This window comes from Macadamia integrifolia, unplaced genomic scaffold (assembly GCF_013358625.1).
Source record: "Macadamia integrifolia cultivar HAES 741 unplaced genomic scaffold, SCU_Mint_v3 scaffold1847, whole genome shotgun sequence".
NCBI lineage: Eukaryota > Viridiplantae > Streptophyta > Magnoliopsida > Proteales > Proteaceae > Macadamia > Macadamia integrifolia.
In genome coordinates this window covers 99,555-114,476 of record NW_024868384.1, presented here as the reverse complement: position 1 = coordinate 114,476, position 14,922 = coordinate 99,555, and the positions used below count along the sequence as shown (strand labels likewise).

The following is a 14,922-nucleotide window of genomic DNA, read 5'->3' as shown; positions in this document are numbered from 1 at the left end:
CAAACTCGGTTTATTAATAAGACTGTTAATCTCATTTATGCTTGTCATTTATTTATTGGGCTTATAAGTTGTTCCATGGGTTTTCATCCAAAATTATTCTCAGTAAGGGATATGATCGGACATCTTATTCATATGGTCATTACCTTGTATGTTACTAGGGATGTGATTCTGGTACATAAATGTAAGTACACATATTGTGTGTATAGAAAAGAATCTCGTAAGAATCTCGCATGTATTACTACCAGTTGTATGAGGACTAGATTTATACCCATCACTCGACCTTTGACCTGAGATATCCTATCTGTTGTAGTGTTGTATCAAGTGTTTTGGTAAACCAATGGTTGACGTCCAACGGACTATTTACCGGTATGCTGGACGCATGGTCCCACATTGTTAATAAAAGAGATCATCAACATGGGATCCACTGCCCTTAATTGGGGAATATCGAGGAGAGAGAATGTTTGTGCTTGATCGGACAAAAATCTAGTGCCAGTGTCATTTTTGTAAATTGTTTATAAAATTATTTTTTAACATAAAAAATAATATTTTATTTGAAATATTTTTTCATCATCTAATCATGTTCATAGAATCTCTGAAACAGACATATAAAATGAGTTAGGGTTATGCAGTATTAAATTACGTGCCCTATAATTCATTATATGATATTGAAAAAGTGGAAGGTCTTATGTGCAAATTAAAGAATTAATATTGCATAACAAGATTTGGGAATATTAAATGGTTTAATTGTCTTTTATTTATGGTAGTGGGTAAAATATAATTTGAATATATTTGTCACCCATAATAAGAAAGATAGCAATCCCTTTTAGATTCTACCTTTTTCCACTTTAAAGTAGCTGTTCAATTTGAAACTGTTCTCTACCACCAAGATTTGACTTTCTTTGTTTAGGAAATAAAGATTTGACCAAAAGAGAAAACCCTAAAAGAGGTTTTATTATATAAGGGACAAAGGAGAAAGAGATTTAGGTTTTTTGAACTTCTCGTTCTCTCCCATATTTTCTCTCTCCCTTCCTTCTCTCTCTTTGTGAGTGAATGTGTGTGAAGGAGAAAACCTTAAAGGTGGATTGCTCTTCTCCAATTGGACATAGATCGTAGTTTCAAAGTGTTGAGATCAATCCCTACAGTTGCTCAAGTGTGAAAGAACTATTATTTGGAGGAGCTTCAATTGCAGTTGAAGTTCTAAGGTAACCGTTTCATTCTCATGTAGTTAATTTTTATGTAGTGATTCGAACGCAAGAGATCCCAATCCGATTCCTTCCACTGCGTGATTGGGTTTCAGCCAACATTCACTACTAGGGTTTGAGTGACTCCCTCCCAATGCCAAAAGACTTTCACTGACTTCTTTGGTGGTTGTAGCCCTTCCATGTAATAAGTCGGGCGATCCACAAGTTATCAGTTGTTATCACCTTGGGTGCATTACCTATGTCCAAAAGTTGAAATTAACCTGGGATTTTGGGCAAGGGTGTAGCATTCATTCACTACAACATACCTAGCATACAATTTGAACTTCATTGAAGGCTGACCAGTAAGTCTAGTAACTCGATCTACTTTTTGCTAAGCTAATATGTCTCGGGGAAGTCGACTCTGATGAGAATGAGCCACAACCATGGAACCAAGTGTGTAGAAGCTTATAACTAGAAGAAGCATAGAAGAGATTAGTGATGAAGCATGATAGGCATAGCATGCACAAAAAGGGACCGCGTGACATGAACATGTGGCATTAGTACATTGGAATGACATCACACTCCATATACTCCACTCGGAGCAAAAGGAGTGGGGGCATATGTTACACTGTAAACATTCAACTACTAAGGATTTGCCACCTGGCTGTAAATCAGGAAGAAAGACCATAATCCCTCATAAGCCTAACCAATCAGACTACACCACATGTATATGGACTCTCATAAAAAATATATACGGGAAGAATGTCATAATCAGACAATTAAGATATTATTCTTTTGGTAGCCACCTAAAGAAACACCATTGGTAGCATGAAATTCTTATTACTACCTCCCTGTACTAGTATATATAAGGAAATAGACTTCAGGTACCAGGGTAGACTCTGTTTCTTTAATCTTTCTTCATTCGCTTGGTACTAGAACTCAAGTCTATTGCAACCACGCTAAATTAGACATCAAAGAGTCCCAGTCAGAGCAAGACTCCCGCCCTTTCTTTTGTTTACTTTTGTCTTTCTTCATTTAGGTCTCGAAGGAGATGGAATGAATCCTACATGCAACAAAGCCATTATTAACTGACTCTCTATTCCTTCCTCTATATGTATGCGTAGTTTTGTAGAATTCATATAGAGACAGTGTTCTTTGTATTTGTGGAATTATTTTCTCAGTTTGAAAAGAAATATGCAAAATGAGAAAATTTTCCTCTTGTTTTATTATTGAAATAATTGGATATCAGTGTGAACTATGACCTATGAAGTGGAACCGATCGTTTGTGGTGGCGAATTTCCTTGTTAAGGTTTCATCAAAAAAAAAAAAAAAATTCCTTGTTAAGGGAATTTACGAAATTGCCTTTTGTAAATCAAGACAAATATAAGTAATCCCATTGGCTTGTGCTTTTGCAGTAGCCATGCATGCAACAATTGTTTTGCGGCTTTGTCTTTTAAAATAAATTGGAGAGGGTTCCATAAAAGGTCGCTGGACTCACATCAGCAGTTGAGCTAATGGAAGTAGTAGTAGAAATAGTAATAGAGGTAGGATTTCTAATTTGTTTTCATGAGGGTGGGGTGATCATTTTACTTCCATTGTGTCTAAAAGACCATTCTGCTTTTTAGAATTATTATTCAAAAAAATAAAAATAAAAATGAATGAATGGAGAAGACAATTGAGAGCATCTGATTCGTTCCTTTGCTCCACTTGATTGGAGTGGGGCCATGGTTTATGTATTGGTATTGCATTGACTTTATCGTATTGGTCGACATCAATAACTGATCGACTCGGATGGATCATCAGTATTTTTAGAGGGTAAAATTGTGAAGAAATTTTTTTCTTAAAATAAGGGTAAAACTGACCGATACGCATCAATGCGATCCGATTCGATCCATTCCGGATCGGAATCGATAATTGAGTGGGACAGTGCTAGTTCGCAGCGGCTTCTCTTCTGCTTTTTAAGGAATTCTTCTGTATATACGGTGAACGAAAACCTAACCGTTGAAGGTGTTAGATTTTTGGGGTTTCTCAGAGGGAAAGATGTCTTATCTTCTGCCTCACTTGCACTCGGGATGGGCCGTAGATCAATCAATCCTCGCCGAGGAGGAACGACTCGTCATGATTCGATTCGGCCATGACTGGGACGAAACCTGCATGCAGGTACTCTTTCTCTCTATTGAACCCTTGATTTATAATTGTTCTTTTCTGAATTTTCTGCTGGTTTTTATTTCTTCTGTTTGTTTTGGGAGATCGTGGAAACCATAGCGATGATCGTATATAGAGGGATTCAGTTATGTTGCTGTTCATAACTGAGAGGGTTTTTTATATGTAGTTTATATCAATGAGAAGGACATTTATTTGGTTCTATTGACTTAGAAAAAGCTTAATGTTTTGAGTAAATTCTCAATAACAATTGGATTATATCGAGGTTCAATTTTGAGCCCGTATTTGTTTAACTTTAATCATATATGAATCAACTAGAGATGTTGAAGATCAGGTCTCTGGGTGTAATTTTTCTGTTGATGATATAATCTTTGTGGGTGAAACAAAAGCAAGGATAAATGGCAAGTTGGAATTATGAAGATTCAACTTGAAATAAAAAAAGTTTAAGATGAAATAAAAATGTTTTAAGATAATTAAAAAAAAGAAGAAGCATAGCATATGGGGAGCGATTTTTGTAACAATACGACTAAAAGTGGGATAGTGAATATTGATGATAGAGAGATACCCAAGGTTCACGGTATCGGGTTTCGACCTCTGGGGAGATCGAAATTGCTGTGGAAACCTGGAAAATTTTGAGGATACCGGGGATTTTTTACCGATATAGTGGAAACTTAGGTTTCGACCCCCAAACAATTTTTTTTTTTGTTTATTTTTTTTTGTGTACAACCTATTTTAAACATTTCTAACACATTCATATTATTAGTTTCATAAAAAAAACATATAAAGTCTTATCTGTGTGATGAACCAAAGGTTCGATAATCATTATGCTGACTTGTTGGCTTAAATCCTGAAACTTTACTACATAATGACTATATATAGTCTACAATCTACATCAAAATATAAGATATAATGCAAATGATCCAAAATAGATAAAAATATTACATCATCAATATTTATCTATCAACACTGAATCATAGTTGTCAGGCGTCGCCAAGGCGGCGATTTGGCATCCTGGCTGAAAAAGAAGTTGATTGCCACGATTTACGTGACTTACAAATGGCGGTCGCCATTAGCTGATAGGCGTCGCCATGGCACCACCATGGACGCCAGGTCACGCCAAATTCACTAGGCGGTCGATTTTTTGTAAAATGCAGGATGATTTTGATAGGGTTATGTTGATTTTTGATGATTTGATGTTGCTTAATGTTGGTTTTATATGTTATACGGTATATATTGTAGGCTTGTAGCATGCTAAATAACTTTAGAAAGTAGGGGAAATAAAAAAGTAGCATACTAAATAACTTTAGAAAATAGGAAAAATAAAAAATGACACATGGGCGATTTGACTGCCATGGCAACGCCATAACGGGCGATTATCGCAAAATCGATTAGTCACCCCTCCATCGCCTTGGATCGATTTGACGTCGTGACAACTATGCACTGAATAATAGTGACTCAATTACTCAACACTCGAAAGTAGTGACTCAATTCCAAGTAGGGTGTTTAGGCAGTTCCATCCAAGTAGTGACTCACTACCCTCAAGGCACGCACGTTATCTTTTCTAACATTATTTAGTAAGTTATATATATCTTATATCATAAAAAATCAATATTAAGCCACATCAAGTCATTAAAATCAACATTTAGCCACATCAAATCATAAAAAATCAATATTAAGTCACATTGGTATGTGTGCCCATAGGAACCTGAAAGCAGGGTTTTGGGAATTTGGGTTGCGTTAATTAGTATCAGAATTGAAATTCCTTCTCCGTATCCTAAAACATGGTAGCCAATAATGAGGTAATTCAGTAGCTAAACTCCCTCAAGGAGTAAACTCGAGTGTACATTGCCCATCTCACTTTACACTGCCACCACCACTACCATCATATAGGGCTGGTTGACCTTTTGAAGCCTCTTTATGGAGTTAAAAGAGGAGGTAAGTGGGGTGTTCTCGATTTTTACAGGGATTCCAATCTGTAGCAATACTTTGACTGGACTCATAGCTTCAAAGTATTCTTTTGATGGTATGGTTTTACTGAGGCCAGGAAGCTTTTATTTTGATGAAGCCAAACTGAAGGGTACAACTCGAGTCTGTTGGATAAAAAAAAATGAGCAGCAGAATTGTAATTGAAGCATTGGGTTGGTCAACACTTGAGTTGAAATGAAGGAGGCTATGTGATGCAGTTGGGCGTGGGAAGATATGTGGTTATTTTAGTACTTTGATTATTTATTTGTTTCCTTTATTGTTATTGTACGGTGTCGGTCAAGTTCGTAGGGAGATTCAAATTTAGATTTCAGTTTCTAAGTTAGGTTAGTTTCCGTTCCAATTAGTTTCCATTAATTGAATTTTTTTTTCTTTGTATAGCCATATAACATGGTAGAAGACAGATTTGATTTTGAAGAAGTGAAAATTGATTGAATATGAAACCATGGCCTTGAGTGCATACCTCTTACTCCCCTATCTTCTTCTCTTCTTTCCTCTTTCTTTCTTCCTTGTTTTCCTGTTTCGTTCTTCCCTGTTTCTGTTTCAGGCGACACTTGTAGCCAAGAAAGGAGGTTCGATCTCCTTTGATAGGGTTTCGTTCATCTTGTGGTTGTTGCTGAAGGTGAAGCTACTGCCTGGGATCCATATCCTTGGCCATTGCCCTCTAAAGCACCCAATAATCACAAGAGATGAACTCAGTTGCAGACCATACCTTTACCTACATCTGATTCCAAGTTTCGGAACCCTATATTCCATGTATTGCTTGAATCCTTGAGCTGTACTCGTTTGGATTGGGCAGCAGGCTTAGGCGACAGTAGATCTGGTCCTCCGGAATTTCAGAGCTGTTGAAAGAGATTCCAAGGCTGAAGCTTGATTTCCTCTTTTGGTGTTCAACGTGGACTCCCTTGACTGTCGTGAGGTTGAAGCCAACCTCAAATGTGAGTTTTATTTTAGTTTTATTGTAATATACCATAAATACCCCTCTCTCAATAGGGTGGTATCACCATTGAGGAATGTGGAAAAATTCTGCTATTTAACCACTAGGTCTGACTTTGAGTGGGACGAAGAGGTGTTAGTGGCAGTTTCGGAACAAATTGTTCCCTCAGAATCAATGCTAGATTGGCTTATAGTTGACTACCTATGTTGGACGAAGTCGTACAAGTAGCGTATTAGGTAGAGGAGAATCTGGAGAAGCCTTACAATTAGAGGAGTTTCCTAGGCACGTTCTCAAAGGTGATAGTATGAGCAAACATCCTTTTCAACAAGTCACAAGTCAACAATTCTGCTATGGCATCTTCACGGCCTAACAACACTTATACTCCACCTTATGGTTGTGAATCTGACAGACCTACCCCAAAACCAAGGGCTAGAATACAGTGGTTTACGTGTAAGCGGTATGAGCATGTTTTTGCTAAGTGTCTTAATCATCTTGTCGCCTTTGTTAATAAGGACGTTCCCATGGCCATTGCTTCAGAAGAGCAACAAAAGATGAGAGAGTATATTCAGAGGCAAAGCGTGAGCCTAGTTAAGGCAACAATAGTGATAATGATGGAGAGCAACAACCTTGCTATCTTCTTTGCCCTCTTTTGGTCACACATTAAATATCTAAAGAGGATGACTGGTAGCGAAACAACATTTTTCACACCACAGTGAAATGTAATGTTAGTTTGTGCACTAAAATGGTTGATAGTGGCAGTTGTAGAATCTTTGTTTTTAGAGATATATCGTGCACACATTTGGATTGAAGACAGAGCCACATCCCAATCCCTACAAGGTTGCATAGTTGAACAACACCAATCTTAAAATCCATGGTAGGTTTTTGCTCACATATTCCATTGGTGGGTTCATAGGTGCAGTGCGACGTTCTATTTCTGAAGGTTTGTCTCATCCTCATTGGGGAAACGATGGCTATTTAACAAAAAGCTGCAGCATTGTGGATCTGATAATACTTATTTCTTCAAGTAGGATGGACTCAAGATGAAGCTTCTTCCCTTCTTCCCGTCAAGAACCTTCCAGCCATTAAGCTTAAGTGGATAGCGGGATCATTTCTCCTCCAGCGAGTTGAGTCAGATGACGTTCTTGGTCCTCATCCAAACTCAAAGGAGATGAGTTCTTTCAGAGAGGGAGAATTGATGAACTTACATGAGTATGGCTGGATCGGCATGACCTGATCAAGAAACCCAAATCGAAATGAACCAGAAGTCCAGAACCAAACTGGTCTGTTGGTCTAATAGGTGTTGGTATTTGGTTATTCTTGTAATTTGGGTTTTATTAGTAGTAGTTTCCTAGTTTTATTCAGTTTCTATTTCTGTTTTAGGTTGATATGAGGAGTTTTTATCTTTACATAAATGTTTAGGCGTGTAGCAAAGATATGAGGATGTTGAGATGGATGTGCAACAAAACTTGGAAGGATAAGGTAAGGAATGACCATGAGCTAATTTAGGAGTTGCCCTAATAAGATCCAAGAAAGTTATTTGAGGTGGTATGGCCATGTTCAACGGAGGCAGGGTGGGATGCTCTAGTAAAGACGAGTGATCTGATTCAGATTAAAGGAACTAAAAGAGTTAGGGGTATGCCTAAAATGACCATATGAGAAGTAGTAAGGAAAGACATGCATAGTTTAGGTCTTGTCCCAAGTATGACCTTGAATAGATATGATTGGAGGGCAAGGATCCATGTAGTAGACCCCATTTAGATGTGATTTTACTGATTTGTTGTGTTGTGTTCCTTTCCTCTTACTTTTACTTTCTTATGCTGTCTTTGATTGGATCCATGGAGCTGACTCCATTTAGTTGGGATAAGGCTAAGTTGTTGTTGTTATATGCTTGTAGTTCAACAAATTAGTCATAATTAAATATTGCAGAAATTGTGGAGTTTTTCCCTGTGTAGCCTGAGTACAAGAATTCTGGTTCCCCTCCTTCCTCAAGTCTTTTTCATTTTTCATTCCTTTCTTTTATTTCTTTTGTCTTCCTTTTATTCTTCTCTTATTTTCATCTTCTTACTACCTTTGTTCCCCATTGGGTTTCTGAACTCATTCCAGTATGCTAGTACTGGCTCAATGTTCAATCAGAGAGAGCTCAATCTCTCTCAGATCTTATCCCTTTGGCCTCAAATTCTGCGGTCATAAACTCACTTTAGGGGCAACCAGAAACATAGAACTTTGCACCCCCCTAGTACTGTCCCTATCATGGGATTGAAACCAGAGCTTAGGTCTGGTTCTGAATTTTCTGCCAGACCTTGTTTCAGACAATTCCTTTGGATCTTCAAGCTGCTGAACCATTCAATTGATTGTTGGGTTTGATATATCTATGAATCAGCAATGTATCTCCAAAATTTTGAGTCAATCGAAGGTCAGTTGAGAGACTTCTCCTAATCGGAACCTCTTCTGTTCCTCTGCCTCTTGGTCTTGGTCGCGCGTTTGAAGATAGCCTCCACGTTATTGCTTAAATCCCTAGAGTGTCCGTATTTACACAAAATCTCCTATTGTTCTGAGTTTATTTATATCATTCCATATCCTTATTAGTTTCCAGAAACACTGCTACTTAAATATTTGCTTCCGGTTGAGTTTATAAGTTATCTTCTCTTCACCTGTTAGTTCTGAACTTCAAGATAATTACTGAATTGTCGTTGACCACATTATTTTGAGTTTCTTTCACTTTGGTTGGGGTAATAGTGACCTAAAAGCAGGGTTTTGGAAATACGGGTTGCATTACTAGCACAATAATGTAGAACTAGGATTGAAGATTCAACTTAATCCAATACTGCAGGATACTATATCAGAGAACAATAAATCAAAGCATCACAGTGGTTCAAACAGATCACAAACAAGGAAGTGTAACAGAACCGAGGTCAAGTATTGATCTCAGAATTAGGGTTTCTGGGGTCTAAACTGAAACCAGTAAATAAAGCCTGAATAGATGGAGAATTCAGGCATGAAGCATTATAGGACCATAAGCAATAAACATGGATTAGAAGTCCAGAACATTGATTTCAAGACGAGATAAAAAAAAGGTCAGAAAACCCTAATTGATCTGCAATGGGAGAAATTACAGCCAATCCAGTGGTCAGAATGGACCACAAACTGGATCGAGTTTCACCCTAGGTGAGGGGAAGGATCGACCAAAAATCAGCCAAAACTATCTCAGGGAATAAATACCGCTCAAGAATACTGAGAAAATACAGACTAGGGAATAGAAAGTGATCAAACCAGTACCTGTGCTCTCGAAGGGATTCAATAACTCAGACCTTGGATTGATAGAAGACAATATGGTAGAAGATAACAAGAAGGGACCTCTCAGGCTTCACAACATAGAGTCAGCCAGATCAAACACCAGCTCCGCTAGCTTTGATCACAGCACAAAGCAATTCTTCATAGATAAAATGGCAGCAAGTCGCAGCAATGTAAATTTCAAATCGTGGACCTATGGGATCCTCCTTGCTTTGTATGTTAATAGCTAAACAATTGGGGGGGCGGGGGAGCTATGACAAATAATTGGAAAGTTTCTAAATTCCAATTGTTGCCTATTACAAAAGTTTTTAAAAATTAAAAATTGTAACAATGTAGAAAGAACTAATATCTTGTGTTCTACGAATAAGACAAGACTTATGCAACTTAAACTGACCCAAGAACCAATAATAAACAAAACAAGTAAACCCTCAAATAACCCCCAAAACGTGGGCTGCTGTGAAACCTTCTTCAGTCTACTCCATAGGTTGCTGGAGCCTTTTCTTCCTTGTTGAATGTCTTCAATTCTGCTCCAAACCGGAGCATAAATAGGCATAAAGTACATAGCTGTTTTATATTTCTGTGGGCATTTTGTAATTGGACCTCCTGATGTGTCTCTAAAATCAACAATCATTGCGAGGGAAGTAACTCTTGTTTGTGTAGTACTGATCCATCAATAGAGAGCTAACCCCCAAAAAAAAAATGTTTATAGGAGACTCCGCTTATGATACTCTAGATTCCAACATCAGAGATGGCTGCAATGGTATTTGAATGACTTACTTTCATCGATTTTTTTTTCACGTATTTCTGTGGTTTCTATAATATCATGGCACCATTTTTGCACCACCAAATGATCTCTTTCCATAAAAATCCTAGAGTATGATTGTGTACTCCTGTCCTTCTGATTCATCACTGGAAGATCTGGGTGTTTCCCAGTAAGGTAGTCTTTTACATTAACTTTCTCTCGATGGATCTGGTCTTGCCAACTGTCAGCTTGCATGGAAAAAATTCATTTATTGAGTATGTGTAATTGTCATGCTCCTGAATCCATTTTAATCCCTCTTAAATCTCCCTGTTTTGCTGTGATTCCAACAAGTATTGACGTTACCATTACAGGTGCACAAGCAGCCTCCTTTTTGCTGATATTTGAAACATGAGGATAGACAAATTGAGCAGAAAATCAATAGACAACAGGTTGAGCATTTGTCTGATGATTGATGTAGAACCTTAACTCTTTCCTCCCAAATTCTTGATGATTCTCAGAGCATTGATTGGGATCTGTGAATCTCTTTAACCCATCTCCGCAATATTGCACGCCAAGACAGCTGCTCTCTGGCAGCTGCTTCTGTTTTATTTATTTATTTTTTCCCATGAGATTTTCCAAAGCTATTGGTACCGATGAATAGGCTTCTCATGATATCTGGAATGAAGAGTAGAATAATTCCAAATCCTGTTGTGGTGGTTCTCTATGTTCAACTTATGCTCTACATATTAACAACATAAAAAGTAGAGATGTGGTGCTGGTGTTTATCATTTGTGTAGTTGACCTAGGTCAGGGGAAACTGATGCAACCTGGGTTTTAAAACCTTAATTAGGTTACCTAAATAAAGCCCTTAATTAGGTCGCTTAGGGCCCACCCCAGACTAATAAAACTACAGACAACAAAAGTGGCAGTTCTGTAATTTCTAGGAGAGTACCGACCCCTTTGGGAAAGGCAAAACAGAATCTAAGAAGTTTAATTTAAAAGAGTGGGCTTTTCTGCATAGGAAAATTAGAAAGTAATTCTGAAAGGAAGGGCTTTAGGGTTAATAACCTGACAAGTTGTCCTTAATTGGAATTTCTGCTATTCTGTTTTACATTCAACTTCACAACAGAACCTGAACAGGGAACGATATAAGCTGAAGGAACTCACTCAATATTGGCTCCGATTGTCTTGAAACATGAGGATAGATTGCCGACCTTTCTCCTAAATGCAGCCGTGATCTTATATACGATACCACCAGATGCAACGAAAGCCGGCACGACTCTGATAGAGGCTGGCGCAGCCTATAGTTTTTCCACTGGGCGAGACAAGCTACCTTTAACCAGGAGCCTCTTTTCCTTCTGCCTTGCTCTCCAAAAATGACTTTCGACTTGCATGTTGAGCATACCACTCCAAGCAGGCGATCCTTAGGGTTTTCGGAAACCCTATTGGCAGGCCTGCCACGCTGCTGAGCCACCCATATTTTCAGTAGAGGGGGCTACTCTCTATTCCAACATGAGTAGTTGTAGTATATATTTAGGCCTACGCACTGGCTTCTTTTTTCAAAAAGAAGATGGGATGAATTTTTGCTGCGGTTGGCTGAAGGTGTCGCCTGGAAGTCCTTTCTTGTTGTATTGAAATGAAAAGTTACCTAAGATAAAGGTAGTGACTGTTTTTCTTATATTTAAGGATAGAATCATACCGTAACTTCCTAGGAAGGAGCTTGAGAGTATTTTATAGTATCCGTGAGGGGAATTCTCTGTGGGGCTGCAGGCTGCATTAAACACCCAAACCAGCAGCTAGAGAAATTAAGAAAATTCCTGCAAGTGGAACCTGTGGCATGTAGGACTCAGTTCTGATTGTGGACTTGGTTCTCCCAGAGAGGACTCAGTTTTGGTTGTAGACTTTGTTCTCCCAGAGTTTACGTTCCAACCAAGTCTTTCAGGTAAGGAATGTGTTCACAAATTGTTGAACTGGAAGAGTCAAGTTCAATTGAGATTGAACCAAATTTTATGAACTGGAAGTACTGCCCAGAACAGAGTGCAGCCGAGAGAGGGGGGGGGGGGAGAAGAAGATAAAACAATAACCAGTTCACCCTGAACTGTCCTTATGGATGTCCATCAACTGTAGGATTAGTTTGGCCATCAAACCCTTTTAACAAGCAACAATTCTGCCAATAAACCAAATTCCATTACCAATCTCCATCCCACTGTACGTTAACAATATTTATAGAATATAGACTAACTTCTAATGAAGAAAATAGAAAATAAATATTGACCCAAATTTTGCCTGAATCTTCTTGAAAAACCTAAAATTGAAAGCAGACTAATGCCTTATTTCGTATGGGACTCATACCCCACATACTTGAAGCCCATGACCCATGTAGCCCATTGGGACTTTGAATTTTGGACTGGATCTAGCCCAATTGATCTGATATGTTAGCCTGTGCCTGCATCAGGTACAGAATTTTTTTTTTTTTTCTTTCTGAATTCTGCCATTTGATTGTCTGTCCTTTATCTGTGGTCACTCTGAAGCTTTTTCCATTTGATTGCATCAACTGTAAATCACAGAAAATCGAGGTCCCTTCATCTGAGTTCGAATTTTGAAACGAATCCTGAACATCCTTCACAGACCCAACTAGTGTTGGTAAATATGTTCATTGAGACCCTGGTAAGCTTAAAGAATCACTGTGCTCTTACAAGTCTCATTTCTAGTCCCAATACCCAGTGATTTGAAATCAAAATTAGGAATCTTTTAAACTAAGAGATCTTTCTTTTATGTTTAAGATCATCTGTTGACTGTAGGAGTTTGATTACTGATGAGAGATGTAGCTTAGTGCTCTAGAGAATTTACCTCTCAGAACTTGCATGTTATAAGCTCCAGGTTCATTGAATGCCCTAATTATTAGGACTGACCGACTTTTGTGCAGAAATTCATGTCAGAGATCATCTTTGACTCGAAGAGTTCCCCTTGAACAGTTTCTCCCAAGATATTGCAGACGAACTACTGCATACTGCTTTGCCCGCCAGTGGGTGTCCACCATAATGCCTAAGCATCCAAGCGCTTATTTTTGGATGGGTGCCTTGTTAGTGTCGCCTTAATTTTTTTCCCTTCTCCATCACCTTGGGTCGCCTAGCGCCTTGACAACTATGGTGTCCAGTGTGGGTCTGGAATCAGTGTTGACTGCTTACCTTTGCTCTTAACCATTATAGGTAGGGGTGTCAAATTTGGTACCAACTGGAAAACCCGAAACTGGACCGGTCAAATTGCTTATTGGTCCAGTTGCCTTTTTCATTTTAGAAAAATTAATATCGGTTCAGTTTTCTTTCTGTCTCGACCTCTCACAGTGCCACGTAAAAATACCATCCTGCCTGGTGTGGATGCCCATGTGTGCCTTCCCAGTGGCCAGGCAACAAGGCAGCAAACCTCTGCCTTTATTTATTTATTTATTTATTTATTTATATACTTTAATTGATTGAATTATAATTTATAACTACTAAAATCAAGTTATATGATGTATATAAACCTATAGGAACTCAATTTAATGTTTTAATTGAAGTATGTAGTAATTATATTTATTTCTATATATTGATAACCAATAAGGTACTGATAAGGACTGCAATGGACTGGACAAATCACTATTGGTTTTGGTTTGGATTTTAAAGACCAATATGCTTATGGGTTGGTTTCGGTCTGGCCCAATATTTTCAAAGGGGCTCAGTCAGCCTAACTGAAACTGACCGATTGACTTGACCGCAGGTATATGAGTAAAGCATACCTGCATTGGATTCACTTCTCTGTGTTTCCTCTTATACATACTAAAGTTATTAACAGGTTCTGGTTGTCTTTCCAAATGCTCATTTGATGAATCATGGTTGCATATGTTTAAACCTGTTATTCAGGGTAGTAGTCTACAGAAAAAAGAAAGTGAAGTATTCTGCGCCTTTTCTTTTTAACATTTGGATGGTCATTGACTTTGTCATTCATTTAAGTGAATTTGGTATTAGAAGGATTTCTAACGCCCAACCCCACCCACCCAAAAAAAAAAAAAAGGTATTAGAGAGATTTGTTGTGGAGGACAAATCCCCTGGAAAGAGCTTGAAGTTTATATTCTCATTCTGCAATTATGTAGTGTGAATGAGAATGGAATTGGGATGCAGTTATCAAGTGTGAACTGAATATGACCATTGGACTACCATGTGGGTGATTCCAGTTTCCTGTGGCTTAATCAATTCATAGTAGACCTACTACATGTTACTTTTATGGCCAATTTGATTTTCAAGATATGTTGAAGAAAATAGTCTAGTGAATCATCACTGGGTTTGACAGTTCTGTCAAAGTCACATGTTTATGTTTTTTAAGATCCATTTGGTTGTTATGATGTGTGGAATGCCTAATCACAGGTAGTGAAACTCCCTAAAAAGTTCCGAACTACCTTTTTAACTGCCAGTTCCAGCTCTACCTACCGCACTAAGAAATGGCGAACTCTGCCCACGGATGTGAGTCACACATCCAGCTCGGCTTGTGCAAAAGCGAGTTTTGTATCAACCATTTCTTTATTTTCCGATCGCCTGGAAGGGACAAAAGAAACATCTTGTTCTTTCTTCAACAATTTCTGATCTCTAGTG

The 14,922-nt window shown here is 38.2% G+C and overlaps 1 protein-coding gene across 1 annotated transcript in view; it reads left to right on the top strand.

The window, feature by feature from the left end:
- The first annotated feature begins 3,138 nt into the window (after nucleotides 1-3,138).
- Nucleotides 3,139-14,922, top strand: part of LOC122065000 (thioredoxin-like protein YLS8) — a 12,975-nt gene continuing 1,191 nt past the window's right edge. Inside the window, exon 1 of the mRNA XM_042628794.1 lies at nucleotides 3,139-3,341. Within this exon, the coding sequence (XP_042484728.1) occupies nucleotides 3,222-3,341 (120 nt within the window). The 5' untranslated portion in view covers nucleotides 3,139-3,221. The remainder of the gene's footprint in view (nucleotides 3,342-14,922) is intronic.